The sequence below is a fragment of the Lissotriton helveticus genome, chromosome 12 (genome assembly GCF_964261635.1).
Source record: "Lissotriton helveticus chromosome 12, aLisHel1.1, whole genome shotgun sequence".
Lineage (NCBI taxonomy): Eukaryota > Metazoa > Chordata > Amphibia > Caudata > Salamandridae > Lissotriton > Lissotriton helveticus.
This window is the reverse complement of record NC_136073.1, coordinates 120,214,249-120,242,246: the sequence shown is the minus strand read 5'-3', so window position 1 is coordinate 120,242,246 and position 27,998 is coordinate 120,214,249. Positions and strand designations below refer to the sequence as shown.

The window sequence follows — 27,998 nt, the reverse complement described above, 5'->3', positions numbered from 1 at the left end:
AAGCAGTGATGTTTGGCACCCGACAATACATAACTGCGCGGCATCGGATTTTTCCGGAACGGATGTACGCTGACTATTTTCGGTTAGTTGTAAAGTTATAACGCTATGTCACATCAAATACTCCCCAGCTTCTCGACGAGAAGCGAGATCCATTACATAGATCGGGGCAGAAATGAACAAGGAAGGACGAGACTGTTGTCGTTCGGTGGGAGCATTTTTTGTAACTTGAGTCCTCCAGATTCCTTTTGTGAATGTGCGGGAAATGCAATAATTAACCATGCTCGCGTAAAGACGGTGTTAAAAGCAGAGTGCTCCAGTCCCTAAGTTTACACATGGTTTATTCCACACTTGTCACATGATGTAAGCTGGTGGGCGGGTTGTAGAAGAAGTCAGTCATTGATTGGTGGTCGCTTTTTCGCGGGCTGGATAGACGCCTGGCCGCAAATGAGCTTCCCCTACGTCTTCTCCAATTGGCTGCGTCTGGGGGGCACGTGGGGCGACGTTTCGCGCCAGTTTTGGTTGATAGAAGAGAAAGAGCGGCACGGAAGCGAAGTAAGAGCGGATTTCTCCCAAGAACACCTTCAAACCGGAGAACTAGAACCATGGCACCTCGAGACTATTTGGCCGAGAAAGGTAAGCGCGGTAATGGTATGCAAAATCTCGGGATAGTTGTAGGACGTCGAATTGGTTATCTAGTTTTTAAAGTGTGTTGTCTTCTCTTGTGATTTATCACCGCCTCTGTATCTTATTCAATGCAATGCAGCCTGAGTGTCTAGATACGTTTATCGATAATACGAGCAATATGTTGTTTAGGAGATTGTTCACGGGACGACTTTAACGATGTTTTTGTAATGCCATTGAAGCAGAGCTGTCTTGGTGCAGTGGCTTCTGCATCGCCGAACTAACCCGTTCCTAGCGTGCTCCTTTTCAGCTGCCGTCTTTCTTCCTCTGCTCTGAATTGTACCGGTAAAGACCGACACATGGAAGACGACCACGGTGTAATATATTTGTAGTATTTTTCTTAACCCCGGTCCCAACTTCATGAGCAGTTCGCCCGCACTTATGTACGTCCCGCGATTAGGAGATCCTTGTGTTGTCCTAGAACTTTATGTCGTTGAGTATTTGCCTGACCCGATGTTCAGAGCAGCTGATTGGGTGTGATGTGTCCATTTGCACCACAATCCGTTAGTTTTATTCTTTTCTGAACAATATCCTGCAGTATTATATAATATAACCGTGCTTTAGTGGTTCGATGCACAAATTAGTCCTACTTAACACCAACTCTACCCCCCCCCCCCCCGTTCCTATGCTGGTACTTAAATAACACTAGATATATTTGCCGCCATCAGCAAAGCGGTATCGCAGTGTTTTCCAGTCCTGAACCTGTTAACTACACTGGTTTTTTTTTTTTCGTTCGGTAATAGCTTACCACGGTTATGTTACGTAATGCCTAGTAAGAGGGTGTTTCTGAGTACTGGGAGTATTTCTGGGCGGCACTCGGGGAAGCAAAGTACCATGAAGCTGGAGATCGGCGCTTCACAAACATAGCCTGTACTATCAACACCACCGATGGGACCGGGAAACGTAACTTCCTTCGCGAGGGCCATTTCCTTTTATTTCCTGCCCGAGAGCCCTCTGCTGGCATTTCCAGCTAAAGCGCTATACGCTGACAGGCTCAAACACTCTTCCTGCGGCGCGCTTGCGTCACTGCTCCGTAACGAATTGACGTAACGCGTCGGCGCAAGGGCTGCTGGGTTACGTCTAGCACAGCGCGCGGTCAGTGTATTCTTCCGCGCTCGTCCCGCGTGTTTCCTTACGTCGTGGACTGGTAGAGGAGCGCGACAGTTGCCTCGGGTATCGCCGGTTGTTCCGGAGTTTGTGGTATGGGGTCTCTGACGATGGAGAGTGCCCCAGGCGGGCCAAGTACACTCGGGTTTCTCGCGGAGGGATCTGTCTTCTGCGGATGCCGTGCCGCCATGTGCTGCTTTGTTTACAAAGAGGAAGATCAGGCGGTGAGTCTTGGGAAGCGTGGCTGGGCCTTTGGGGCTGGCGACCCTATACCAAGAGCGCCGATGACCGTTGCTGCAGAATGGCCAAGGAGTGGGGGCAGGAGAGCCTACTCTTCTGCCTCGAAGCTTCTTCGGCTGCGGACGACCCCGAACTACGCAGGGAAGGCCCTTGGACAGAACGCGCTTACCAGTGTCTACAGGCGGCGAAGCGGAAACATGGGGGACGGGGAAGAGATTGGAGTGCGCGGAAAATCAAGCGGACGCGTTACGGTGAACGGATAACGTCGGGGAAGCGCCCACAGACTTACTGGAACTATTCGTTCAACTGGTAGGTAGGGGGGCATATCCTACATCAGGTCATGTGTTTGCTGGAAACGAGCACCCCCTTCCAACCTAAAAGGCAATATACTACAATAGGTTGTTTGCGCTGATTGTCAGGCCGTGACTCCTGTCTTCCTCGAGTGCGGTTCTCGATGTTTTGTGAATGTGTGCTGATTGTAGATCTAGCCATATTGCGTGTTCGCCTGTTTGAGAATATTAACAACTGGGCTCTGAGAAACAGAACGACTAATTATCTTACTTCTCCTTTTCAGAAAAGTGCAAGAGATTCCTTCAAGAGTTTTATACCGATGATGAATTTGGGAAGAAGAATTTCAAATATGGCAGTCAGCTGGTAAGTTCGGTGCTAGGCTGTAGTAGGGTCACTTGACGGCATGTGGGCACTTTATACTACAATAAAATTGCATGTCACTTTATTGTATTCAATTGCACAGTATCGGCGAGGATAGTGGATGCTCCTGAGCACGATTAAGTGTTACTGTAGTGGGGGTAGGGGTGCTGCAGTGCTGATATTCTAGTATGAGTTTTTTGGTACTGAAAGTGTTCGGCTAGCCGAAAAGGGGTGGGGATTACGCGAGGCATGCTTACCATGCGCACTTGTTGGGATGAAAAGACCATTTACAGCTGCAAATGGGGTAACCGACATTGTTGTGTGAAATTACAAAGTGGGTGGTTAATATAGCTTGCTTTACATGTCAGTTCCTTGCCGATGTTGCCGCTTTTTTATGTACCCAGTTTAATACATGAATTATGAAGCAGTTTTTTCATGCAAATATAACTAGTTAGGTGAATGCTTCTTCGTTGTTCATATACAGGTTAAGCTGGCTCACCGCGAGCAAGTGGCCTTGTATATTGACCTCGATGATGTGGCGGAGGAGGACCCGGAGTTGGTAGATTCAATCTGCGAGAACACCCGCCGCTACACCAACCTGTTTGCTGATGCTGTGCAGGAGCTATTACCAGAGTACAAGGAAAAGGAGGTGAGTGCGGCGGTGGTGCGTTGTTTGGTTCAGCGTGTTTTGGACGGACTCGGGTGGCAGTGCAGAGCAATGATGTGGACGGGGTGATGGACCCATTGGCATGGCGGTCTTAACAGTTCCACTTAAATGGATCCGACTTAAAGAACATCCACGATTTGAACCTCAAAATACAAGAATTACTACAGTATATATCAAATGCAATATATTGTGATATTGATGTTTAATAGAAAAATACAAATTCGAACTCCCTGGCTCTCGTCTATACGGAAATATGGAAGACTAGTGCTCAGTCTTCTATACTGTTTAACTTTGACTGCTCAAGTCGATCCAAGAATGACAATTTTTCGCTTCCAAATACAATCAGAATTGCGTACGATTAAAAAAAAAACCTTCTGCTATGTATGGTATTCGTTAACCCTTTCAGTTTTATTGGAGCTGTGAGCAGAGTCTGCATTTGTTTCTAGTTGAAAGCTGAACAAACATGCGTAGTAGCCCACAAGCAAGTACATACCAGTTCGCCTTTGTGGCTGTTCTAAACACATTTTTTTTTATTTCAGGTGGTGAATAAAGACACTCTTGATGTTTACATCGAACATCGCCTGATGATAGAACAGCGGACTCATGACCCCAGCGAGACTCGAGACCCACACAATCAGTACCCGCCGGAGCTAATGCGCAGATTGTAAGTGGCTTTGGTTGTAAGTGATATTAGTTGAGCTGTGCAATGCAAGCACTGATTTTCATGCATGCCATATCTCTCTTCCAGCGAGCTGTACTTCAAGAGCCCGAGCAGCGCAAAATCTCTAGTGGTGCGTGATGTGAAGGCTGAGTCTATTGGAAAGCTGGTGACTGTACGTGGAATCGTCACAAGGGTCACAGAGGTCAAACCAATGATGGTGGTGGCTACTTATACTTGTGACCAATGTGGCGCTGAGACATACCAGCCGGTACGTGCCTAGTGTTAAAAAAATCAACCTATATTCTTGTATTAGGCCCAAGACTAAATAAATCATGGAATGCCATCTTTTCTACCATGCTTATTGACCGCAACATACGGCGTACATTGCTCCCGCTTTGTTAAAAAAAACTTCTGCCAGCACTCCACAATGGGTTTAACTACAAATACCCCTTTGTACCTTGTTACTACAAACCAGTGCACATCTGAGTGCTTCGTGACCGCACCAGGGACTTCAAGCTCTGCAAAGCAGTTGGAGCTCTCCGAATGCAGGGGCAATTGAAAGCACGATATAGGTTGTTGTAGAATCTAAGTTCTGCAATAATTAAGTGATTATATGAATTTTGAAAGAGAATCCTTAATCGTTTAGCAGTCTAGGTCTGAAATTGTTAGTTTGTGTGACCGCCGGTGATTGTACATGTTCCTCCTTTCAACCAAACTGGTGCTTTTTTTTTTTCTTGCTTTTTTCATATGAATTTTGAGTGAGGGAAGTTTAGTGTGCATTCTTTCAGTCTGCACTGCAAGATAGGTGTTTTCAACCCAACTTGAGCTGCTTTTGATTTACTTGGAAACACATTGGGCACCGACTTCTAATTCCATAATGTAACCAAAGTGTAATGAGATCGTAAGCTAGTGTTGTCTGAAATAGGTAAATCTTGGTTTGTTTATAAAATATTTTTTTGTCTAAGGTGATCAGCCTGTCATTTTTTTTCTGTCCTGATTGTAGATCCAGTCGCCAACTTTCATGCCACTCATTATGTGTCCTAGTCGGGACTGCCAGACCAACCGCTCTGGCGGACGCCTCTACCTGCAGACGCGTGGTTCCAAGTTTGTCAAGTTCCAGGAGCTGAAAATACAGGAGCATGTGAGTGCTGGGGAGAGGAGAGTCTGTTTATGGTGGATCCAGTAGGCTGCTTGGTGGGGCCTTTGGCAGAATGAGTGCAGGGCAAAATTACTTGTGCGCATCATGGAACTAACGTCTGGCAATTTTCAGAGGATGGTGATTGGAAAATATATGGCAAGAGCTCTACATGTCGTCGACCATGTAGGGATTAAAATGTGTGGCCATTAGTCGCATGTTCATAAACTACCCATGTCCTGATTTCCAAGTTAGCTCTGGGTTAACTATCCAACGCATGGTTTACACGTGTAAAGCATGGTTCCAGTTGACCTTTGGGAGGGAATCGGTTCTGCATTGCCGCTAACACCGTAACATTGTCAATTAGTTTTAATATGCGTGACTGAGTGATTATTGGATGTTCTTGGTAGAGTCCCTGTCTTGAATATAAAGTCATTTGTTAGCTTCTGGAAACATCTGTATATTTGTTAAACCCCGTCTCCGTATTCTTGCTCCCTTACTTTAGTATTTTTCATTTTTTTTCTTAGAGTGATCAAGTCCCTGTGGGCAACATTCCAAGAAGCATGACTGTCTTTGTGCGTGGGGAGAACACGCGTCTTTCACAGCCAGGCGATCACGTCAGCTTAACTGGCGTCTTTCTGCCCATGCTAAAGACTGGCTTCCGTCAGGTGGTTCAGGTGAGACCAGCAACCATGATAGTGGGGAGGCTTGGTTGGGTGGCTGCTTTTGTCTTTTGCCTATCCTTTTTTTCCAGCATAAATATTTCTGAGTTGGCACGCTATGCATTCTGCCATCGAGTGGTTAGGTCAAAAATTGTCCTTTTGTCAGTGGACGTCGACAAACTTCCATTTGGTCCCCCCACCTAACTGTGTGACCTTGGGAGTCTCTAATTAGACTCTTAAAAGTTTGAAGAGCCCCCTGGCATTCTATGGCCACTGATTTTCCAGCAAAGACACCGCAGAGGGTAAAAGCCCATAAAATTTCAAGATGTCCAGGACAAGGCTCATCAACGTTTAAACAAGAGCGGTCAAAACCGCTGCAGGCACGATTTGCCGACGGCACTTGGTTCGAAAGAGAACCTGAAAATCTTGACACCAAATAAGCATCTGAGTTGGAAAAGGCTAGAGTCTAATGGATTGCCCCCCCTTTTTTCTTTTATACTAAAGGACTATGCTAGCAATTGGGTCTAGGTAATCCGCTTTGAGCATGCAGCCTGTACAGCTGTCTCTAGCATAGAAGTATCAATCTTCTTCTAAGGACCCACGTTACATTAAGGGTACAATCCCAGAAGATTTGATTATGAGATCCAGTGCTAGACAAAGAGTAAATGTACCACGCTCCAAGCCGAGTAAGAGGATGAACCAAAAGGTGGGGATGTACAGCAAATCAAAGGTGCAAAGCAAATTCAAATGTTTGGCTCAACTGTCATTTACCAAAATTAAGAGTGGTTTAATGAAACACCTCGCAGAATAGTATCAAGAGCAGCCAATCTTGTAGGCTAAAACATTGCCAACGCTTAATTAAAATTGGCTGTAGATGATGCTGAAACATTAAGCGGACAAATGATTCTCTTCACAGAAGACCCTGCCTGCGGATCTCTGGCTTCAAACCTGAAGTACAACCAATATCTTAAATGCACCATTTACTGAACAGCTGTTCGGAAGTTCAGTAGATGACACTGGCTTAGTTGAAGGCTAGTGATCTGGCAAAATCAATGGGGGGCATTGCAATTCAGAGGTAATGTGCAGAGGATCCATACCTTCAAGAGGATCCTCTGGGAGAAGGACTTTCCACCCAGGAACCTCACATCGGGGAAAGGGAAGAGAATCAGTCGCCAACAACCACAACATGGCGGTGCCAGCAGGGAAGACTGCCTTTTTGCAGCGGTACATGTGGAATAGGACACCTCCTGCAAGCAAGTGACAGCTCATCAGCCACAAGAGGTACTCCAAACAGCCTTGAGTCTAGTAGCAAATTTGGAGAACAAGGTGCAAGCTTACATTGAGCACTCCTATATTAATCACGAGTAGGAAGCAGGATTAGAAACTTCCTAAAAGAGTGAAGGAAGATAACTTCAGACAAATGTGTTCTGAACATGATCCAATACGGATATTGCATATCTTTAGACCAGCCCCCTCCAGGCAAGGGGTTAAGGGTTAAATACTATTGTAATAAAATCGGTGCAAATCGTTTAGCAGCACACATGTGAAGGCCTGACTGGTTTATCCCTACCTCGATTGGTTGGGAAAGGCTAACTTGTATCAAAAGAGGTGAAGGATATATTCATGTGAAGAAGACACTCAAGGGTTTTCCATAAAGATGAAAAATAAGAGAACCTCTATTCAGGGGTAAGTATTCCCAAGTGAAGAGCAGTTGTAATATTGAAAAACAATACAGGTGTACAGGAAGGGGCCAGCTCTGACTCGGGATATGTGGGGGAGGGGGGGGGCTATTAGGAATGATTGCTTCATGCATTCCATTGATGGCAAACAATACTACAAATTAGACCATTTACGGAATGGTTGCAAAAACAGTGGTCCCAAGCAAGAGGGGGTTGTGAAGATCTAGTGGTTGTCGCACAGAAAATGGAGAACATGTTTGTTCATAACACAAGGAAGAACATTTACTAACTCCTACAGTGACCTACACTCAAAGTGAAGAGTGTGGAAGGTGCAATATGCAGTGCAACACAACATCCTGGAACTAAAGACTATGTTCCTAGCCTTATAAGCCTTTCGGTGGAGCTATTGACTCCAACACATCCCCCTATATTACGCAGGGTGGAACAGTCTCTACCTCCATTGAGGTTGGCACAAGAACTGGGCATTACGTAGGAAGATTGAGATGTTGTAATCCATGTACTAGAGAAGTCCCCAAAAACACAAAATGCCAAAGCTTTGCCTTGCCTCCGGACAACGTTGCCATCAGTCTCTGGCGAATGCAATATTGGATTGGCTAAACTTGCACACGTTGCTTCCCCCTTCCCAAACCCACCGATTCTGCTTAGTCAAAATGTGATTTGCAGTGCAGATTCAGCAGCATGTCACTGGTAGTCCTTGTTGGTACTGGGAGATCTGGCTGTCTAGATCTACAGCTGGGTCAGAAGTAGTGCATGTAGTTTAACTTATCCTAATTGAAGTTGTTTTGGAAAGGGGCTAAACTAGATTTTCTTCTCCAGGGGCTGCTGTCTGAGACCTACCTCGAGACGCATCGGCTAATAAAGATGAATAAGACTGAAGACGACGAGATGGGGACCGGGGAGCTGACGGAGGATGAACTTAAACTCATCACAGGTGGGAACTTGCCCATATTGGTGAGGGCAAAGAAAGGTGCATGAATGCTGGGTGTGGAGTTGGGATTGTAATTGATTAAGGTAGGAGAGGATGTAATGGTTCTAGGAATGGATTTCGGAGCCTGTCTTGGTTGTCCAATAGCTTGTGCCATGGTGCATAGCAGTTTGTGCCAGGTTCAAGAATAGTCCACAAAGTTTAATTGAGCTGCACAGAAGTCGAATTGGATACATTAGGTGATGGATGAAGTCCAATAAACGTTTTCGTCCTGATTTTCAGAGGAGGATTTCTATGAGAAACTAGCAGCCTCCATTGCCCCTGAGATCTACGGGCACGAGGATGTGAAGAAGGCGCTGCTATTGCTGCTCGTGGGGGGTGTGGATCACTCCCCCAGGGGAATGAAGATCCGAGGTGCGTGGACTGCGTCTTGTTTTTCTTCACCTTTCTCATTTGCTACTGCTACCAGTCTCTTAGCTTGTCTTACCTTCGATCTGTTAAATTCGTGCACAACTGCTTTGCTAGCTGGTTTTGATACTTTTTAAGCCACGCTATTCAGTCCTTTAATTGCGTCCTGTAAAATGTGTTGTGTTCTCCATCAGTACTTGTGCTAATGTTCATTCTTCATTCAGGAAACATTAACATCTGCCTTATGGGAGATCCCGGTGTGGCCAAGTCTCAGCTCCTGTCCTACATAGACCGCCTGGCCCCTCGCTGTAAGTGACTGGTCGTTTTAACCATGTTTCTTTATCCTCCGTTGGGTGATCTATAACTAACTGAGGGTCTGGCTTTTGTTTATGTTAATTGGGCTTCCCAAAATTACTTGCACATGAGTTTTTTTCGCAGTGTATTGTGCTGTGCTGTGCTATCTATTGTGGTGGTATTTACATCTGCAGAACCACATTTGCGAATGGCTAACGCATTTGTTAGGGGAGAGGGACTGATGTAATTGTGTGGGTTCCGGAATGATGCTTGCGGGGAAGATTTAAATACTGTGTTTGAGGCCCTGTCGTCTATCATTGTTTCGCTAGCTCTAGTAGACGGCAACATTCATCTTTTCAGTGTTCATCGGCAAATGTGGAAGGAGAGGCTGAATATAGTCCGTCCATTCAGCTCCTGGATGAGGCAAAGCAAACTGGCGCCAAAACATGTAACAGGGTTTCCCAACTAATAACTCGTGAGCCATCTAGAAGTTGTATGTGCATTTCACATCCAAACTATAGGCTCTGTTTCATATGCACTGCAAAATTGAAAAGCATTGGACTTTAATGTGTGTTTTTAGAACTAAGTTAAAAAATTAAGAAAATATTCCCCCACCCCCTTGATGTAGTTGGAGCTTATATTTGAAGCCAGAACCGTGGGAGGTCTCTAAATGTTAATCTTGGTGCCAGGGGTATTGGAGCTCTGATTTCAGTGTATGGTCATTCCAGATTGATAGCGGGGTGTTTGGGGCATTGCTGCAACCCTGCCTTGGATGATTCATGTGGAATCTTGCCTGTGCTCACTATTGCAACCAATAGTGTCTGAGTTTCGTTAAATAGACGCAGCTTTTCTTGCAGAAAGGTTTAGAGACCCTGTAGTGTGCACGTTGTCGAGCCTAAATGCATTCCCCCCTCCCCATCCATAGGCCAGTACACCACCGGGCGAGGCTCTTCCGGCGTGGGCTTGACTGCGGCGGTGATGAAGGACCCGGTGACTGGGGAGATGACCCTGGAGGGGGGCGCCCTGGTGCTTGCTGACCAGGGCATCTGCTGCATAGATGAGTTCGATAAGATGATGGACGCTGACCGAACGGCCATCCACGAGGTGATGGAGCAGCAGACCATATCCATTGCCAAGGTACTGCGTGGGGCTCTGGCCGGGCAGGCTGCGCTCAGTGCGTCATCGGTGTGATCGTTTATGAACCTTCCTTAATTCATTCCACAGGCTGGCATCATGACATCGCTGAATGCCCGCTGCTCCATCCTGGCAGCTGCCAACCCTGCCTACGGCCGCTACAACCCCAAGAAGACTGTGGAGCAGAACATCCAGCTGCCGGCTGCCCTGCTCTCCCGCTTCGACCTCCTCTGGCTGATCCAAGACAAGCCCGACCGAGACAACGACCTCCGGTTAGTAGTCGATGGCTTCGGTGCTTGACTGATTCTCTTGTTTTGGGGATGGTGGTCTGACCGGAAGCTACTCTTTCTTCCAGGCTCGCCCAGCACATCACATACGTGCACCAGCACAGCAAGCAGCCGCCTTCCCAGTTCGTGCCTCTGGACATGAAGCTCATGAGGTGAGGAGTTGCCGCATCGTGATTTTGTGTTCAAAGCAAAACCTCTTGCAGTAATGTTGCAACTTGGCTTATTGTTACTGCTTTCTGGTCCGTGAAGCCAGACAGCTAGTGACTGCCACAGTGCTGGGGGGTAGTGCCTGCTCGGGTCCTCTCTGGATGATGTAGCGTGTCAATGAAGCCAGGCAGCTAGTGACTGCCACAGTGCTGGGGGGTAGTGCCTGCTCGGGTCCTCCCTGGATGATGTAGCGTGTCAATGAAGCCAGGCAGCTAGTGACTGCCACAGTGCTGGGGGGTAGTGCCTGCTCGGGTCCTCACTGGATGATGTAGCGTGTCAATGAAGACAGGCAGCTAGTGACTGCCACAGTGCTGGGGGGGTAGTGCCTGCTCGGGTCCTCCCTGGATGATGTAGCGTGTCAATGAAGCCAGGGCAGCTAGTGACTGCCACAGTGCTGGGGGGGTAGTGCCTGCTCGGGTCCTCTCTGGATGATGTAGCGTGTCAATGAAGCCAGGCAGCTAGTGACTGCCACAGTGCTGGGGGGGTAGTGCCTGCTCGGGTCCTCCCTGGATGATGTAGCGTGTCAATGAAGCCAGGCAGCTAGTGACTGCCACAGTGCTGGGGGGGTAGTGCCTGCTCGGGTCCTCACTGGATGATGTAGCGTGTCAATGAAGCCAGGCAGCTAGTGACTGCCACAGTGCTGGGGGGGTAGTGCCTGCTCGGGTCCTCCCTGGATGATGTAGCGTGTCAATGAAGCCAGACAGCTAGTGACTGCCACAGTGCTGGGGGGTAGTGCCTGCTCGGGTCCTCTCTGGATGATGTAGCGTGTCAATGAAGCCAGGGCAGCTAGTGACTGCCACAGTGCTGGGGGGGTAGTGCCTGCTCGGGTCCTCTCTGGATGATGTAGCGTGTCAATGAAGCCAGGCAGCTAGTGACTGCCACAGTGCTGGGGGGGTAGTGCCTGCTCGGGTCCTCCCTGGATGATGTAGCGTGTCAATGAAGCCAGGCAGCTAGTGACTGCCACAGTGCTGGGGGGGTAGTGCCTGCTCGGGTCCTCACTGGATGATGTAGCGTGTCAATGAAGCCAGGGCAGCTAGTGACTGCCACAGTGCTGGGGGGTAGTGCCTGCTCGGGTCCTCACTGGATGATGTAGCGTGTCAATGAAGCCAGACAGCTTATGACTGCCACAGTGCTGGGGGGGTAGTGCCTGCTCGGGTCCTCACTGGATGATGTAGCGTGTCAATGAAGCCAGGCAGCTAGTGACTGCCACAGTGCTGGGGGGTAGTGCCTGCTCGGGTCCTCTCTGGATGATGTAGCGTGTCAATGAAGCCAGGGCAGCTAGTGACTGCCACAGTGCTGGGGGGGTAGTGCCTGCTCGGGTCCTCCCTGGATGATGTAGCGTGTCAATGAAGCCAGGGCAGCTAGTGACTGCCACAGTGCTGGGGGGTAGTGCCTGCTCGGGTCCTCTCTGGATGATGTAGCGTGTCAATGAAGCCAGGGCAGCTAGTGACTGCCACAGTGCTGGGGGGGTAGTGCCTGCTCGGGTCCTCCCTGGATGATGTAGCGTGTCAATGAAGCCAGGGCAGCTAGTGACTGCCACAGTGCTGGGGGGTAGTGCCTGCTCGGGTCCTCCCTGGATGATGTAGCGTGTCAATGAAGCCAGGGCAGCTAGTGACTGCCACAGTGCTGGGGGGTAGTGCCTGCTCGGGTCCTCTCTGGATGATGTAGCGTGTCAATGAAGCCAGGGCAGCTAGTGACTGCCACAGTGCTGGGGGGGTAGTGCCTGCTCGGGTCCTCCCTGGATGATGTAGCGTGTCAATGAAGCCATGGCAGCTAGTGACTGCCACAGTGCTGGGGGGGTAGTGCCTGCTCGGGTCCTCCCTGGATGATGTAGCGTGTCAATGAAGCCAGGGCAGCTAGTGACTGCCACAGTGCTGGGGGGGTAGTACCTGCTCGGGTCCTCCCTGGATGATGTAGCGTGTCAATGAAGCCAGGGCAGCTAGTGACTGCCACAGTGCTGGGGGGTAGTGCCTGCTCGGGTCCTCTCTGGATGATGTAGCGTGTCAATGAAGCCAGACAGCTTATGACTGCCACAGTGCTGGGGGGGTAGTGCCTGCTCGGGTCCTCCCTGGATGATGTAGCGTGTCAATGAAGCCAGACAGCTTATGACTGCCACAGTGCTGGGGGGGTAGTGCCTGCTCGGGTCCTCCCTGGATGATGTAGCGTGTCAATGAAGCCAGGCAGCTAGTGACTGCCACAGTGCTGGGGGGGTAGTGCCTGCTCGGGTCCTCCCTGGATGATGTAGCGTGTCAATGAAGCCAGGGCAGCTAGTGACTGCCACAGTGCTGGGGGGTAGTGCCTGCTCGGGTCCTCCCTGGATGATGTAGCGTGTCAATGAAGCCAGGGCAGCTAGTGACTGCCACAGTGCTGGGGGGTAGTGCCTGCTCGGGTCCTCCCTGGATGATGTAGCGTGTCAATGAAGCCAGGGCAGCTAGTGACTGCCACAGTGCTGGGGGGGTAGTGCCTGCTCGGGTCCTCCCTGGATGATGTAGCGTGTCAATGAAGCCAGGGCAGCTAGTGACTGCCACAGTGCTGGGGGGGTAGTGCCTGCTCGGGTCCTCCCTGGATGATGTAGCGTGTCAATGAAGCCAGACAGCTTATGACTGCCACAGTGCTGGGGGGTAGTGCCTGCTCGGGTCCTCCCTGGATGATGTAGCGTGTCAATGAAGCCAGGCAGCTAGTGACTGCCACAGTGCTGGGGGGTAGTGCCTGCTCGGGTCCTCCCTGGATGATGTAGCGTGTCAATGAAGCCAGGGCAGCTAGTGACTGCCACAGTGCTGGGGGGGTAGTGCCTGCTCGGGTCCTCCCTGGATGATGTAGCGTGTCAATGAAGCCAGGGCAGCTAGTGACTGCCACAGTGCTGGGGGGGTAGTGCCTGCTCGGGTCCTCCCTGGATGATGTAGCGTGTCAATGAAGCCAGACAGCTTATGACTGCCACAGTGCTGGGGGGTAGTGCCTGCTCGGGTCCTCACTGGATGATGTAGCGTGTCAATGAAGCCAGGCAGCTAGTGACTGCCACAGTGCTGGGGGGGTAGTGCCTGCTCGGGTCCTCTCTGGATGATGTAGCGTGTCAATGAAGCCAGACAGCTTATGACTGCCACAGTGCTGGGGGGTAGTGCCTGCTCGGGTCCTCCCTGGATGATGTAGCGTGTCAATGAAGCCAGGGCAGCTAGTGACTGCCACAGTGCTGGGGGGTAGTGCCTGCTCGGGTCCTCCCTGGATGATGTAGCGTGTCAATGAAGCCAGGGCAGCTAGTGACTGCCACAGTGCTGGGGGGGTAGTGCCTGCTCGGGTCCTCCCTGGATGATGTAGCGTGTCAATGAAGCCAGGCAGCTAGTGACTGCCACAGTGCTGGGGGGTAGTGCCTGCTCGGGTCCTCACTGGATGATGTAGCGTGTCAATGAAGCCAGGGCAGCTAGTGACTGCCACAGTGCTGGGGGGGTAGTGCCTGCTCGGGTCCTCCCTGGATGATGTAGCGTGTCAATGAAGCCAGGCAGCTAGTGACTGCCACAGTGCTGGGGGGTAGTGCCTGCTCGGGTCCTCACTGGATGATGTAGCGTGTCAATGAAGCCAGGGCAGCTAGTGACTTGCACAGTGCTGGGGGGTAGTGCCTGCTCGGGTCCTCTCTGGATGATGTAGCGTGTCAATGAAGCCAGGGCAGCTAGTGACTTGCACAGTGCTGGGGGGGTAGTGCCTGCTCGGGTCCTCCCTGGATGATGTAGCGTGTCAATGAAGCCAGACAGCTTATGACTGCCACAGTGCTGGGGGGTAGTGCCTGCTCGGGTCCTCCCTGGATGATGTAGCGTGTCAATGAAGCCAGGGCAGCTAGTGACTGCCACAGTGCTGGGGGGGTAGTGCCTGCTCGGGTCCTCCCTGGATGATGTAGCGTGTCAATGAAGCCAGGCAGCTAGTGACTGCCACAGTGCTGGGGGGGTAGTGCCTGCTCGGGTCCTCCCTGGATGATGTAGCGTGTCAATGAAGCCAGGCAGCTAGTGACTGCCACAGTGCTGGGGGGGTAGTGCCTGCTCGGGTCCTCCCTGGATGATGTAGCGTGTCAATGAAGCCAGGGCAGCTAGTGACTGCCACAGTGCTGGGGGGGTAGTACCTGCTCGGGTCCTCCCTGGATGATGTAGCGTGTCAATGAAGCCAGGGCAGCTAGTGACTGCCACAGTGCTGGGGGGTAGTGCCTGCTCGGGTCCTCTCTGGATGATGTAGCGTGTCAATGAAGCCAGACAGCTTATGACTGCCACAGTGCTGGGGGGTAGTGCCTGCTCGGGTCCTCCCTGGATGATGTAGCGTGTCAATGAAGCCAGGGCAGCTAGTGACTGCCACAGTGCTGGGGGGGTAGTGCCTGCTCGGGTCCTCCCTGGATGATGTAGCGTGTCAATGAAGCCAGGCAGCTAGTGACTGCCACAGTGCTGGGGGGGTAGTGCCTGCTCGGGTCCTCCCTGGATGATGTAGCGTGTCAATGAAGCCAGGCAGCTAGTGACTGCCACAGTGCTGGGGGGGTAGTGCCTGCTCGGGTCCTCCCTGGATGATGTAGCGTGTCAATGAAGCCAGGGCAGCTAGTGACTGCCACAGTGCTGGGGGGGTAGTACCTGCTCGGGTCCTCCCTGGATGATGTAGCGTGTCAATGAAGCCAGGGCAGCTAGTGACTGCCACAGTGCTGGGGGGTAGTGCCTGCTCGGGTCCTCTCTGGATGATGTAGCGTGTCAATGAAGCCAGACAGCTTATGACTGCCACAGTGCTGGGGGGTAGTGCCTGCTCGGGTCCTCCCTGGATGATGTAGCGTGTCAATGAAGCCAGACAGCTTATGACTGCCACAGTGCTGGGGGGTAGTGCCTGCTCGGGTCCTCTCTGGATGATGTAGCGTGTCAATGAAGCCAGGGCAGCTAGTGACTGCCACAGTGCTGGGGGGTAGTGCCTGCTCGGGTCCTCTCTGGATGATGTAGCGTGTCAATGAAGCCAGGCAGCTAGTGACTGCCACAGTGCTGGGGGGTAGTGCCTGCTCGGGTCCTCTCTGGATGATGTAGCGTGTCAATGAAGCCAGGCAGCTAGTGACTGCCACAGTGCTGGGGGGTAGTGCCTGCTCGGGTCCTCCCTGGATGATGTAGCGTGTCAATGAAGCCAGGGCAGCTAGTGACTGCCACAGTGCTGGGGGGGTAGTACCTGCTCGGGTCCTCCCTGGATGATGTAGCGTGTCAATGAAGCCAGGCAGCTAGTGACTGCCACAGTGCTGGGGGGGTAGTGCCTGCTCGGGTCCTCACTGGATGATGTAGCGTGTCAATGAAGCCAGGGCAGCTAGTGACTGCCACAGTGCTGGGGGGTAGTGCCTGCTCGGGTCCTCTCTGGATGATGTAGCGTGTCAATGAAGCCAGGGCAGCTAGTGACTGCCACAGTGCTGGGGGGGTAGTGCCTGCTCGGGTCCTCCCTGGATGATGTAGCGTGTCAATGAAGCCAGGGCAGCTAGTGACTGCCACAGTGCTGGGGGGGTAGTGCCTGCTCGGGTCCTCCCTGGATGATGAAGCGTGTCAATGAAGCCAGACAGCTTATGACTGCCACAGTGCTGGGGGGTAGTGCCTGCTCGGGTCCTCCCTGGATGATGTAGCGTGTCAATGAAGCCAGGGCAGCTAGTGACTGCCACAGTGCTGGGGGGTAGTGCCTGCTCGGGTCCTCCCTGGATGATGTAGCGTGTCAATGAAGCCAGGGCAGCTAGTGACTGCCACAGTGCTGGGGGGGTAGTGCCTGCTCGGGTCCTCCCTGGATGATGTAGCGTGTCAATGAAGCCAGGCAGCTAGTGACTGCCACAGTGCTGGGGGGGTAGTGCCTGCTCGGGTCCTCCCTGGATGATGTAGCGTGTCAATGAAGCCAGGGCAGCTAGTGACTGCCACAGTGCTGGGGGGGTAGTACCTGCTCGGGTCCTCCCTGGATGATGTAGCGTGTCAATGAAGCCAGGGCAGCTAGTGACTGCCACAGTGCTGGGGGGTAGTGCCTGCTCGGGTCCTCTCTGGATGATGTAGCGTGTCAATGAAGCCAGACAGCTTATGACTGCCACAGTGCTGGGGGGTAGTGCCTGCTCGGGTCCTCCCTGGATGATGTAGCGTGTCAATGAAGCCAGACAGCTTATGACTGCCACAGTGCTGGGGGGTAGTGCCTGCTCGGGTCCTCTCTGGATGATGTAGCGTGTCAATGAAGCCAGGGCAGCTAGTGACTGCCACAGTGCTGGGGGGTAGTGCCTGCTCGGGTCCTCTCTGGATGATGTAGCGTGTCAATGAAGCCAGGCAGCTAGTGACTGCCACAGTGCTGGGGGGTAGTGCCTGCTCGGGTCCTCTCTGGATGATGTAGCGTGTCAATGAAGCCAGGCAGCTAGTGACTGCCACAGTGCTGGGGGGTAGTGCCTGCTCGGGTCCTCCCTGGATGATGTAGCGTGTCAATGAAGCCAGGGCAGCTAGTGACTGCCACAGTGCTGGGGGGGTAGTACCTGCTCGGGTCCTCCCTGGATGATGTAGCGTGTCAATGAAGCCAGGCAGCTAGTGACTGCCACAGTGCTGGGGGGGTAGTGCCTGCTCGGGTCCTCACTGGATGATGTAGCGTGTCAATGAAGCCAGGGCAGCTAGTGACTGCCACAGTGCTGGGGGGTAGTGCCTGCTCGGGTCCTCTCTGGATGATGTAGCGTGTCAATGAAGCCAGGGCAGCTAGTGACTGCCACAGTGCTGGGGGGGTAGTGCCTGCTCGGGTCCTCCCTGGATGATGTAGCGTGTCAATGAAGCCAGGGCAGCTAGTGACTGCCACAGTGCTGGGGGGGTAGTGCCTGCTCGGGTCCTCCCTGGATGATGAAGCGTGTCAATGAAGCCAGACAGCTTATGACTGCCACAGTGCTGGGGGGTAGTGCCTGCTCGGGTCCTCCCTGGATGATGTAGCGTGTCAATGAAGCCAGGGCAGCTAGTGACTGCCACAGTGCTGGGGGGTAGTGCCTGCTCGGGTCCTCCCTGGATGATGTAGCGTGTCAATGAAGCCAGGGCAGCTAGTGACTGCCACAGTGCTGGGGGGGTAGTGCCTGCTCGGGTCCTCCCTGGATGATGTAGCGTGTCAATGAAGCCAGGCAGCTAGTGACTGCCACAGTGCTGGGGGGTAGTGCCTGCTCGGGTCCTCACTGGATGATGTAGCGTGTCAATGAAGCCAGGGCAGCTAGTGACTGCCACAGTGCTGGGGGGGGTAGTGCCTGCTCGGGTCCTCCCTGGATGATGTAGCGTGTCAATGAAGCCAGGCAGCTAGTGACTGCCACAGTGCTGGGGGGTAGTGCCTGCTCGGGTCCTCACTGGATGATGTAGCGTGTCAATGAAGCCAGGGCAGCTAGTGACTTGCACAGTGCTGGGGGGTAGTGCCTGCTCGGGTCCTCTCTGGATGATGTAGCGTGTCAATGAAGCCAGGGCAGCTAGTGACTTGCACAGTGCTGGGGGGGTAGTGCCTGCTCGGGTCCTCCCTGGATGATGTAGCGTGTCAATGAAGCCAGACAGCTTATGACTGCCACAGTGCTGGGGGGTAGTGCCTGCTCGGGTCCTCCCTGGATGATGTAGCGTGTCAATGAAGCCAGGGCAGCTAGTGACTGCCACAGTGCTGGGGGGGTAGTGCCTGCTCGGGTCCTCCCTGGATGATGTAGCGTGTCAATGAAGCCAGGCAGCTAGTGACTGCCACAGTGCTGGGGGGGTAGTGCCTGCTCGGGTCCTCCCTGGATGATGTAGCGTGTCAATGAAGCCAGGCAGCTAGTGACTGCCACAGTGCTGGGGGGGTAGTGCCTGCTCGGGTCCTCCCTGGATGATGTAGCGTGTCAATGAAGCCAGGGCAGCTAGTGACTGCCACAGTGCTGGGGGGGTAGTACCTGCTCGGGTCCTCCCTGGATGATGTAGCGTGTCAATGAAGCCAGGGCAGCTAGTGACTGCCACAGTGCTGGGGGGTAGTGCCTGCTCGGGTCCTCTCTGGATGATGTAGCGTGTCAATGAAGCCAGACAGCTTATGACTGCCACAGTGCTGGGGGGTAGTGCCTGCTCGGGTCCTCCCTGGATGATGTAGCGTGTCAATGAAGCCAGGGCAGCTAGTGACTGCCACAGTGCTGGGGGGGTAGTGCCTGCTCGGGTCCTCCCTGGATGATGTAGCGTGTCAATGAAGCCAGGCAGCTAGTGACTGCCACAGTGCTGGGGGGGTAGTGCCTGCTCGGGTCCTCCCTGGATGATGTAGCGTGTCAATGAAGCCAGGCAGCTAGTGACTGCCACAGTGCTGGGGGGGTAGTGCCTGCTCGGGTCCTCCCTGGATGATGTAGCGTGTCAATGAAGCCAGGGCAGCTAGTGACTGCCACAGTGCTGGGGGGGTAGTACCTGCTCGGGTCCTCCCTGGATGATGTAGCGTGTCAATGAAGCCAGGGCAGCTAGTGACTGCCACAGTGCTGGGGGGTAGTGCCTGCTCGGGTCCTCTCTGGATGATGTAGCGTGTCAATGAAGCCAGACAGCTTATGACTGCCACAGTGCTGGGGGGTAGTGCCTGCTCGGGTCCTCCCTGGATGATGTAGCGTGTCAATGAAGCCAGACAGCTTATGACTGCCACAGTGCTGGGGGGTAGTGCCTGCTCGGGTCCTCTCTGGATGATGTAGCGTGTCAATGAAGCCAGGGCAGCTAGTGACTGCCACAGTGCTGGGGGGTAGTGCCTGCTCGGGTCCTCTCTGGATGATGTAGCGTGTCAATGAAGCCAGGCAGCTAGTGACTGCCACAGTGCTGGGGGGTAGTGCCTGCTCGGGTCCTCTCTGGATGATGTAGCGTGTCAATGAAGCCAGGCAGCTAGTGACTGCCACAGTGCTGGGGGGTAGTGCCTGCTCGGGTCCTCCCTGGATGATGTAGCGTGTCAATGAAGCCAGGGCAGCTAGTGACTGCCACAGTGCTGGGGGGGTAGTACCTGCTCGGGTCCTCCCTGGATGATGTAGCGTGTCAATGAAGCCAGGCAGCTAGTGACTGCCACAGTGCTGGGGGGGTAGTGCCTGCTCGGGTCCTCACTGGATGATGTAGCGTGTCAATGAAGCCAGGGCAGCTAGTGACTGCCACAGTGCTGGGGGGTAGTGCCTGCTCGGGTCCTCTCTGGATGATGTAGCGTGTCAATGAAGCCAGGGCAGCTAGTGACTGCCACAGTGCTGGGGGGGTAGTGCCTGCTCGGGTCCTCCCTGGATGATGTAGCGTGTCAATGAAGCCAGGGCAGCTAGTGACTGCCACAGTGCTGGGGGGGTAGTGCCTGCTCGGGTCCTCCCTGGATGATGAAGCGTGTCAATGAAGCCATGGCAGCTAGTGACTGCCACAGTGCTGGGGGGTAGTGCCTGCTCGGGTCCTCCCTGGATGATGTAGCGTGTCAATGAAGCCATGGCAGCTAGTGACTGCCACAGTGCTGGGGAGTAGTGCCTGCTCGGGTCCTCTCTGGATGATGTAGCGTGTCAATGAAGCCAGGCAGCTAGTGACTGCCACAGTGCTGGGGGGGTAGTGCCTGCTCGGGTCCTCCCTGGATGATGTAGCGTGTCAATGAAGCCAGGCAGCTAGTGACTGCCACAGTGCTGGGGGGTAGTGCCTGCTCGGGTCCTCTCTGGATGATGTAGCGTGTCAATGAAGCCAGGGCAGCTAGTGACTTGCACAGTGCTGGGGGGTAGTGCCTGCTCGGGTCCTCCCTGGATGATGTAGCGTGTCAATGAAGCCAGGCAGCTAGTGACTGCCACAGTGCTGGGGGGTAGTGCCTGCTCGGGTCCTCTCTGGATGATGTAGCGTGTCAATGAAGCCAGGGCAGCTAGTGACTTGCACAGTGCTGGGGGGTAGTGCCTGCTCGGGTCCTCCCTGGATGATGTAGCGTGTCAATGAAGCCAGGGCAGCTAGTGACTGCCACAGTGCTGGGGGGTAGTGCCTGCTCGGGTCCTCTCTGGATGATGTAGCATGTCCGTCAAGCCAGACAGCTTATGACTGCCACAGTGCTGGGGAGTAGTGCCTGCTCGGGTCCTCCCTGGATGATGTAGCGTGTCAATGAAGCCAGGGCAGCTAGTGACTTGCACAGTGCTGGGGAGTAGTGCCTGCTCGGGTCCTCCCTGGATGATGTAGCGTGTCAATGAAGCCAGGGCAGCTAGTGACTGCCACAGTGCTGGGGGGGTAGTGCCTGCTCGGGTCCTCTCTGGATGATGTAGCGTGTCAATGAAGCCAGGGCAGCTAGTGACTTGCACAGTGCTGGGGGGTAGTGCCTGCTCGGGTCCTCACTGGATGATGTAGCGTGTCAATGAAGCCAGGGCAGCTAGTGACTTGCACAGTGCTGGGGAGTAGTGCCTGCTCGGGTCCTCCCTGGATGATGTAGCGTGTCAATGAAGCCAGGGCAGCTAGTGACTGCCACAGTGCTGGGGGGGTAGTGCCTGCTCGGGTCCTCTCTGGATGATGTAGCGTGTCAATGAAGCCAGGGCAGCTAGTGACTTGCACAGTGCTGGGGGGTAGTGCCTGCTCGGGTCCTCACTGGATGATGTAGCGTGTCAATGAAGCCAGGGCAGCTAGTGACTTGCACAGTGCTGGGGAGTAGTGCCTGCTCGGGTCCTCCCTGGATGATGTAGCGTGTCAATGAAGCCAGGGCAGCTAGTGACTGCCACAGTGCTGGGGGGTAGTGCCTGCTCGGGTCCTCTCTGGATGATGTAGCATGTCCGTCAAGCCAGACAGCTTATGACTGCCACAGTGCTGGGGGGTAGTGCCTGCTCGGGTCCTCTCTGGATGATGTAGCATGTCCGTCAAGCCAGACAGCTTATGACTGCCACAGTGCTGGGGGGTAGTGCCTGCTCGGGTCCTCTCTGGATGATGTAGCATGTCCGTCAAGCCAGACAGCTTATGACTGCCACAGTGCTGGGGGGTAGTGCCTGCTCGGGTCCTCCCTGGATGATGTAGCGTGTCAATGAAGCCAGGGCAGCTAGTGACTGCCACAGTGCTGGGGGGGTAGTGCCTGCTCGGGTCCTCCCTGGATGATGTAGCGTGTCAATGAAGCCAGGCAGCTAGTGACTGCCACAGTGCTGGGGAGTAGTGCCTGCTCGGGTCCTCTCTGGATGATGTAGCGTGTCAATGAAGCCAGGCAGCTAGTGACTGCCACAGTGCTGGGGGGGTAGTGCCTGCTCGGGTCCTCCCTGGATGATGTAGCGTGTCAATGAAGCCAGGGCAGCTAGTGACTGCCACAGTGCTGGGGGGGTAGTACCTGCTCGGGTCCTCCCTGGATGATGTAGCGTGTCAATGAAGCCAGGCAGCTAGTGACTGCCACAGTGCTGGGGGGGTAGTGCCTGCTCGGGTCCTCACTGGATGATGTAGCGTGTCAATGAAGCCAGGGCAGCTAGTGACTGCCACAGTGCTGGGGGGTAGTGCCTGCTCGGGTCCTCTCTGGATGATGTAGCGTGTCAATGAAGCCAGGGCAGCTAGTGACTGCCACAGTGCTGGGGGGTAGTGCCTGTCCTTGCATGACCTCAGAAGGCTTTTATACTATCTTAGGGAGATGAATGGCTCAAGTGAGTTTCCTCTGATGCTCCTAACTTTTTTTTCCACTAGAAGCTTAAACATTTTGACTGTAAGCATGTTGGTGGGTGTCTTGGGTGATAAATCCTTCTTCGCCACACCATAAAATAAGTGACCAGTTTTGTTCCTTTCGCTGATCTCCTTTAACTTCTCTTTAGGCGCTACATCACCATGTGCAAGACTAAGCACCCTGCCATCCCGGAGTCCCTCGCTGATTATCTGACCGCAGCCTACGTGGAGATGAGGAAGGAAGCCCGCACCAACAAGGACACGACGTTCACCTCTGCTAGAACCCTGCTGTCTGTGCTCCGGCTCTCCACGGCTCTGGTTTGTAATCTTAACCTGTGGGGTGGGGCCTGTGTTGTAGCAGAGGTGGTGGTGCTCATTTCTCTCCACAATGGATTGTCATCAGCTCCTTCCAATTCAGACTGACCCTCCAGGATTAAAGTGCTTACAGTGCAAGTAGTTTCTGTATGTCCTACTGCATTGTGGGTACTTGCAGCCCTGGGGGGGTCCTTTGCAGCAGCAACTACTCTACGCAATCTTTATGACCAGTTACATTGGAAGACCATGGGCGGATTGTGGCTTGGCTTCACTTGTCTCTGGGACTCCAAAGTGCTGTTCGTGCAGGTAGTGTACACCTCTCTACTGCACATGCAGCACTTCCGAGCCCTCGCTGACACACTCGACCGATCCTCAGGGAGGGCTGTGCATGAATAGCAGTGGGAGTATGTTTCTAGCTTGCATGTAGTGTTTTATGGGGCTGGCTTCTGGTGGGCTAAATGTCGCACGTTCTACTCTTGCTGGTTCCGGTCCGTTTTGCAGGGTTAGCAGTCAGTCTGGTCATTTTTCTGCTGTGCAAACCCATGCAAAACAGATCGTGACTGAAGCAGAAACAGCTGCTGCTCCGCTTGGGATTTTATTGTGAATTACTGTGCCGATGCAAACTCGAATGCTTCAGACTTCCCATCTGACCTGGTAGGTGAGGTCTGCCCTTGGTGGCAGGAAGCTTTTCATATAAATCTTTAGGTTTTATGCATTAAGACTTCAAGAACCGCAATCCCATGCATGCTCGTATAACTGTACTAGGCATTATCTTCATGCAATGCATTGCAGGCAGGTCATGAAGAAGCTGCTGCTGGGCGCTCGTAAGAGTGCAGAGGCCTGTTAGTGTCAATTGTCTTCATGTAATGTCAGTTTCATTTTTGGGTCGAATTATGTAGTTTGCTTCCCCCCCACGCTGTTGGGTTGCGGGTGTAAGGGGGAAACTGCTGCTTCATCGACATGTATATGAACTAGCATGTTTTTGTGCCTTTGGGAGGAAGTCTTGAACCTGCTCGTCTGTAGGTGGTCCAGGACTGGCCAGTGTTGAGAGGCGGAGACATGAGCAATTGCTGACCTTAACATTGGGCATTGCACTTGTCTCGGTCTGACAGTGCTGGCATAGCGCTGCGGAGTCTTGCTTCAGAGCTTGCTGCAGCCACCTGGGGTGGAGAACATGGAGCCTTTTTATTACTCATTGATGCTTGATTTAATGGCTTCTAGACCAGGTCATGGCCAACAAATGCAAAGTACTGTGCCTAATTCATTGTAATGCGAGTAGATGGACTGATCTGGGCATAGTTGAACCCGTGTTTCATCTTTGTGGTACCGAGAAGCTTGTATGCTCGGAGGTAACAGCACATCTCTTCTAGGCCCGGCTGCGGTTGGTGGATACAGTTGAAAAGGAAGATGTCAATGAGGCCATGAGGCTGATGGAGATGTCCAAGGATTCTTTGGTGGGAGACAAGGGGCAGGCAGCCAGGTAAGGAACTGCCCATTCACTGGGAGTGGGTGGGTTCCTTAATAGCTTGATGCCATGTGGGACATGATTTGTATCTGCAAGTGTCTGGCAGCTTGCAGTGTAGTACTCTGCTCCACGTTCTTGGTGAGCATTAGCAAATTTGATCTCCCAGTAAATCGATTAGGACTATAACCGATACCCCTACTACAGAACTGGAGTTACAGGTAAACTACTCATTACCTTTGGTGTGCTGCTCTTGTTGCCAGGGACCAAACATCATTCAGGTCCTCTTTGGGTTATAGTGGGCAGTTTGTAAGACTGCATGTGTGCTGGAGAACAAATCTGGCTCCTCTTGGTGGTGGTGCTGTTACTTGCATCTCCAAGGATCCGGTCAGGCATGAGTTTAATGCAAAAGTCTTGCACGAAGTGGTCGCTAAAAAAGCCGAACACCCAGAGCAAAAGGGGCTGGGGGGAGTTTTAGGGTGAAGTGAGCATTAGATCTGCTCCCTTTTGCCAGTTTCTTAGGAATCTAGGGTCAATGTACTTGAGGTCTGGGGCATAGGCCCTTCCATCTGACTTGTCTTGATCTTGTTTCTTTCAGAACTCAACGCCCTGCTGATGTCATCTTCGCCGCGATCCGTGAGATGGTCCCTGAGAAGGGCATGCGAAGCGTCAAGCTTTCAGAGGCAGAGCAGCGCTGTGTCTCAAAGGGCTTCACACCAGCACAGTTTGAGGCGGCCCTGGAAGAGTACGAGGAGCTCAATGTCTGGCTGGTGAACCAGGGCCGCTCCAAGTTAACCTTTGTTTAAGCTACACCCACAGTGTGGACTCTGCAGACTTTACTGGGCACTCGGTGTGCAATGCTGTGGTAGAAGCAAGGGAACTGCTGGCACTAGTATTCAATGCTAGACTGGACAACACTGCTGAACTGCCCACTGTTGCAGCCTCCCAAGGGACTGAAGTCGAGTGTACAGGCTGGAAGAAAACTAGTTTTACATTTGGAAGATCTGGTGCTCCATTTTGGGAGCATTGATGACCCTGTTCTCTTCTAATCACTTTTGCTTCTGTTTGCTTTTAAATGTAGATGGCTTCATGCTTTCTCAGTCAATAAAATTTACTTTTTCTATGCATAAGCTTCTGTTTGCTTACCATGGAAGATCTGTTGCTTCGAGGTAGGTATGAGTTGATGCGCCGTGTATTTTGTCTTGTTGCTCTAGGCCGTGTCATCTGTTTATAGGTTATTTGGTGGAGGTGAAAATGGGTGTGTTTGGTTTGAACATCTGCCAGTTGATTAGAACCCTGGTTAACCACCAGTAGATGACTTCATCAGGGCTGCGATTTAAAAATACATTTGTAGTTTACAGGACGAAATGCATTGGCTGGGAGTTCTAAATGGTGAGATACAAATACTCTTTTGAAAATCGCATATTGGCTCCCTCAAATGGCTCAAAAGAATGGTTATGAACTTGTGAACTGCTCTAGTCTTTCGTTGTAAGAATATTGCAAAATCCAGTGTTCGCTCTTCAATAAGGTTTTGTTATAGTAGTTCCCAAGCACCCTAACTGAAGATCTGGTGCACCATTGCTTAACATGATCTACACTTTCAGTAGTGGGGTCGCTCGAGGACCAATCCCAAAGTAGAGCTTGGGCACAAACTGCATTTTGAAAGCTGTCCTGCAACACAGGACTGCTTTTAAACTGCCCTCTGGTTCCAGCAGTGCACACAAGCAAGTGCAGAAAAGGCTGCTGGCATCTAAACTACCCTGATATATACTAGGGTCTTAAAGGCAGTGTCAGTCTCCCCATCCCTATTGTGTACTAGGGCCTTGTAGGGTAGGTCATGATAATCATATGGGGGTACCCTGACCCATAGTGTTCCCTAGTTGATGTAAAGGTGTTTGTTCATGCTATGCCTTCAGCATGGCACCCAATTCCACAGAGTGCTAACAGCGGACGCATTGGTCACTGGCTAGGGAGCTCATCTCCTAAACCATACAACTATGGGCAGGTGGACCCCCTCAATTATGGGCAGGTGGACCCCTTCTAGTGCTCCACACCAATAGCCTGGAATTACTGGTAATCATTCTAGTATTAAAATCTGGCATCTCATCAATTGTCCTTGTCTGCCTCGGCAATATGTGACCGCAATGTATTGTATACAAAAACAAGGAGGAACACATTCTGTACAGATTTCTCAACTAGCTCAAAGCATACGGCGATAGAAGGTATATCTCTTGTGGGATTGCCTATCAGAACATCTTCCAGGAGTACACAATCTGATTGCGGATCTGCTCAGTCTTCAGACGCACCACATTCACAAATGTGAACTTAAGCCACAAGTTCTCCATTCATTCTACATGTGGGGTCTCCCAGACACATCTGTTTGTTACTCATGCAAAATGTCCAACCTTTGCCACCAGGTATCCACACCCATTGTCCAAGGGCAATGCAATCTGGATGAACGGGTCAGGAAAACGTGTACGCATTTCCGCCATTCCTGCTCATTCCATTAATAGTGCGCAAACTCAAACAGTCTCAAGATCCTGGTTGCTCCAACATGGGCCAGGCAACCATGGTTCACAACACTCCTAGAACTGTCAGTAGTTCCACACCAAAAAACTACAACTCTCCCCAAAGCTTCTTACACAGAAACATGGAGAGATGAGGCATCCAGATCCAGCTCAACTGAACCTAGCAATCTGGCTCCTGAAGTCCTAGAGTTTGGTTACTTCAACTCTCACGGAACTGTATGAGCATTATTAAAGCTAATGCACTACTACTAGAGCTTGCTATGCAGCCAACTGGAAAAGATTTGTCGTTTACTGCACCAACAACATTGACCCACTAGATGCGTCAATTCAAAATGTTATTGGCTATTTACTGTATCTACAAAGATGTAATTGGCATACACATCCGTAAGACTACATCTTGCTGCCATTGCCGCTTACCTATAAAACACATTTGTCATTGTTTAGATTACCTATATCAGAGCGTTTATGGAAGGCCTTAAAAGGATAATTCCTTCAAGAATCCCACCCTCTCCAGTATGGAATTTAAACATTGTCCTTACCAGGCTCATGGGTCTTCCATTTGAACCTCTGCACAAATGCAAACTGCAGTTAGCTACATGGAAACTAGCTTGCCTTGTCGCAATCGCCTCACTCTGGAGAGTAAGTGAGATCCAGGCTCTAACCGTACTAGAACCATTCTTACAAATACATCACAACAAGGTGGTTCTTGGAACGCAATTCCTTCCCAAAGTAATCTCTCCTTTCCGTCTTAATTGTGGAATTACCAGTTTTTTCCCCCAAAACCAAATTCTGTAGCAGAGCTCTTCACACGCTTGATGTCAAAAGAGCTATACTTTATTACATTGACAGAACTAAACCCTTTAGAAACGCAAACCAACAGGTTTTTTAAAGCTTTTTCTCCACCTCCTAAAGGAAAGCCCATCTCCAAAGCTGAAATTGCCAGATGGATAGTCAAATGTATTCAAATATGCTGCCAGAAGGCAAAATGCATATTAACCATTCCACCTAGAGCGCATTCAACATTCAAAATGGGGGCTTCCATGGTGTTCTTAGGGAACATTCCCTTAGATTACATTTGTAAAGCAGCAACATGGTCTACAACACCTTCACTAAACAAGATTGTGTAGATGTGCAAGCAAAACAAGCTTCTGTGGGCCAGGCTGGTCTTAAAACACTTTTCCAGACCTCTGGAACAGATAGAGGTGACCACCGCTAGGGGAGAGCACTGCTATACAGTCTATGCACAAGTATATATATTCTGCAACTCAAATGCCTCAAACAGAAAATGCTACTTACCAGTATGCATCTGTTCTTGGTATGCAGAAACGCATACGCCTACCCAGGAGTGGAGTGGTGTGGCTCACTGGTTAGAGGCG

General features: G+C 51.9%; 1 protein-coding gene across 2 annotated transcripts; it reads left to right on the top strand.

Annotated features, from left to right (window-relative positions):
- The first annotated feature begins 2 nt into the window (after window positions 1-2).
- On the top strand, window positions 3-25,221 carry MCM7 (minichromosome maintenance complex component 7). 2 transcript variants are annotated; one of them, XM_078669438.1, is made up of 16 exons: window positions 3-633; window positions 2,603-2,682; window positions 3,164-3,328; window positions 3,886-4,010; window positions 4,095-4,275; window positions 5,011-5,148; window positions 5,670-5,819; window positions 8,321-8,435; window positions 8,712-8,843; window positions 9,062-9,145; window positions 10,057-10,268; window positions 10,356-10,537; window positions 10,621-10,704; window positions 22,467-22,635; window positions 24,003-24,112; window positions 24,693-25,221. In XM_078669438.1, the coding sequence occupies exons 1-16, from the start codon at window positions 603-605 to the stop codon at window positions 24,898-24,900; spliced, it is 2,166 nt and encodes a 721-aa protein (XP_078525564.1). In that variant the 5' UTR covers window positions 3-602; the 3' UTR covers window positions 24,901-25,221. The 2 variants fall into 2 exon arrangements, with proteins under 2 accessions (XP_078525564.1, XP_078525565.1); XM_078669439.1 differs by lacking the exon at window positions 3-633 and adding an exon at window positions 1,821-2,337.
- Window positions 25,222-27,998: the final 2,777 nt, after the last annotated feature.

Bases quoted from the DNA above. Each gene is read 5' to 3' on its own strand.
- MCM7 (XM_078669438.1), top strand. From the start codon at position 603: ATGGCACCTCGAGACTATTTGGCCGAGAAAG. The intron at 4,011-4,094 runs GTAAGTGGCTTT...TCTCTCTTCCAG, and splicing joins CCGGAGCTAATGCGCAGATT to CGAGCTGTACTTCAAGAGCC. The intron at 5,149-5,669 runs GTGAGTGCTGGG...TTTTTTTCTTAG, and splicing joins AGCTGAAAATACAGGAGCAT to AGTGATCAAGTCCCTGTGGG.